General features: G+C 39.3%; 1 protein-coding gene across 1 annotated transcript in view; it reads left to right on the top strand.

Moving 5' to 3' along the window:
• The first annotated feature begins 695 nt into the window (after window positions 1–695).
• The window catches only part of LOC145416117 (adhesion molecule nephrin-like), a 37948-nt gene continuing 36104 nt past the window's right edge, over window positions 696–2539 (top strand). Inside the window, exon 1 of the mRNA XM_080285209.1 lies at window positions 696–846. Coding sequence (XP_080141335.1) covers window positions 696–846 — 151 coding nt within the window. The remainder of the gene's footprint in view (window positions 847–2539) is intronic.

Genomic DNA, 2539 nt, shown 5'->3' with positions numbered 1-2539 from the left:
AGATAAATGGCATGTTTCTGAACTAAATATGATGGTGAAGTGTCAAAAACGATACAATACACGGCATCTCAAGGCAAAGGCAGCAAAATGGCAGTTCCTGGGTGCTTTTATCTGAAGAAGTCTTTTTTTGGGCTGATTAATTCTGCTGATATTGGCTAGAATAAAAGATTGAACAAAAATCCCCCTTTCAGCTCAGGGGCACCTTTTCTAAACTGAATAAAATCACCTGACGTAAGCAAATATAAAATCACCTGACGTAAGCAAATATAAAATCACCTGACGTAAGCGAATATAAAATCACCTAAGTAAAAATAAAGAAAATAAATAAAAAAGGGAATAAATAACTAGGACATCGAATATTAGCTGAGTTATGGCCACAAGTATAATTAAAAAGAAAAAAACTACTCATTGTGTACTGATAATTGCAAAAATATCTCAAAAGCAAACAAACAATTTTTCTAAGGCATAAAATGAAAGTAATATACTGTTTTTACTCTAACTTGGCCTAACACTGCCACCTCTCCATCTTGAATGCTGAGTTGTAGCAAGTGCTTAACACTGGATATTATGTTAAGTTAGGAAGAAGTACTATGGAAAAGGTGTAGAGTCATAGTACTATCTTTTCCTACCACTGAGATATGTGAAATTAAGCTGCAAAAAGGCGATTATTTGGATCAGGTTTAGGTGAATGAACTATGGTAAAATTAAACCACACCAAACCAGCACTACACAAAGGCTTCACTCAGCACCACACCATCACAACCACAACACACTTCTACACCAGCCACACCCCTTCTATAAACACCAGAAAACACTATAAACGCCACCACAATACACTTAACACGGGTACAGCGCCTAATATTTCACGTATCACCGAAATAAGGAAAATCAGCTGGGCCCAAACTTTCCCCCATCCCATTCACATCCCAGACCTCCATTACTATCCATAATATTTCCCTTTCCATTACATACGGTCACTCTAAGGATACTCATAATGCTTCCTCTATACCGTATTTATTCCACTTACCTCAAATATGTAAGTAATAGATGTCCAAGATTACGAAAACACATCTACGCTACCTTCGCCATGCTTGATGAGCTACAGCAAGTCCACATCCCATAATCGAGAATCCGTAAAATTCATTTTCCTAAATATTAAGTACAAATAAAATATAAATAGAAAATTACTTATGTTTTATTATAAGCTCATATTTAGAGGTTAAAATATATGATGGAACCTCATACCAATTATACGAACTAAGGTATTGTAATCTATATTTAACTTGTGCGTCGGTCAATGTTTACAAGTTGTTGGCTTTCTTTTATTTGTTTCTTGTTGGTAGATTGGCATTATCATCTAAGTAATTTGTTAGAATGAAATATATTAGACTAAAAGTAATTTAGGAAAGGTAAATGGATACGAAACTTTCCTACGCCTAACTTTAAGTATGACTCCCCAGCACATCTTCCTTTGCGATTTATTTATGGACATGGCTGGTTAATATCCTTTTGTATGTTATTTATGCAGAGTATGGCGATGTCTGAAAGATTTGGAGACAACAGAGTAGGACAGTACGGCATAATAAGCAAAGTAAATCGCTTAGGAAAAGATCGTTTGACAACAGCAATTCTCTTATCATCAGCATACGCACCCAGCCTCCTTACCCACGCCAGGGCAGGGTGAGGAGTACCAACGTGCAAACAGCGCAAGTTTGCCCAAGCCAATGGGCCAAGCTTCCATTCACCCATCATTCAAGCCCCCGGAATCGTGCCTCCATCTGATACGCTAACAGGGAATGTAATAATAATAATAATTATAAAAATCTACAATGATGTAAACATATGAACTGACATACGTTTTCTTCGTTTTCGTTTTTGAGTCCTACCAAAGAAAACTGCCATGTTACAAGGGGAACTATGCAATTTATACTTTTCGACTACATAATTTTACAGAAGTCCTGCCACTTTCCTTGCTGATCCACTGTGCCCTCTGTTGAACCATATAACCTCCGCTATTCATCATACACCTTTCACCTCTACTGCTGACCATCATCCATCCATCCCTCCAACCCCTGCTATTCATAATACACTTTCCACCTCTGTTGCTCACCATCCACCCATCCCTCCAACCCCTGCTATTCATTATACACCTTCCACCTCTGTTTCTCACCATCCCTCCATCCCTCCACAGTTCTCCATCACACAAACCATTCACTCAGTACCCCACACCTACTTTACCCATTCTGTTCACATTTTAACTGGCGATACTCTCCCTGCTAATGGTTCGGTGGATTTATTTGCCATTCGTTACTAAATCTGCCTCTTCCTTCCATCTCCTTCACCTGACACCGCCCCGTTCGTCACCTAAGCCAGCAGAAACAAGTATGTGTCTGCTCTAACCTCTGCTTCTGACTTCTTCCTTTCTCAAAAACTCTCAGGCCTAATCACCAGCGACTCACAGGCCACCTCACCCTTCTGTGCAGCCAGTGTTCAAAGTAGGCCAGTGTATCTGGGGGGTTGCTCACCTTGGACAGTGGAC

This window comes from Coenobita brevimanus, chromosome 104 (assembly GCF_032717465.1).
Source record: "Coenobita brevimanus isolate Jiangsu-jjx chromosome 104, ASM3271746v2, whole genome shotgun sequence".
Taxonomy (NCBI): Eukaryota; Metazoa; Arthropoda; class Malacostraca; order Decapoda; family Coenobitidae; genus Coenobita; species Coenobita brevimanus.
This window is presented reverse-complemented; position numbering and strand designations above follow the sequence as displayed.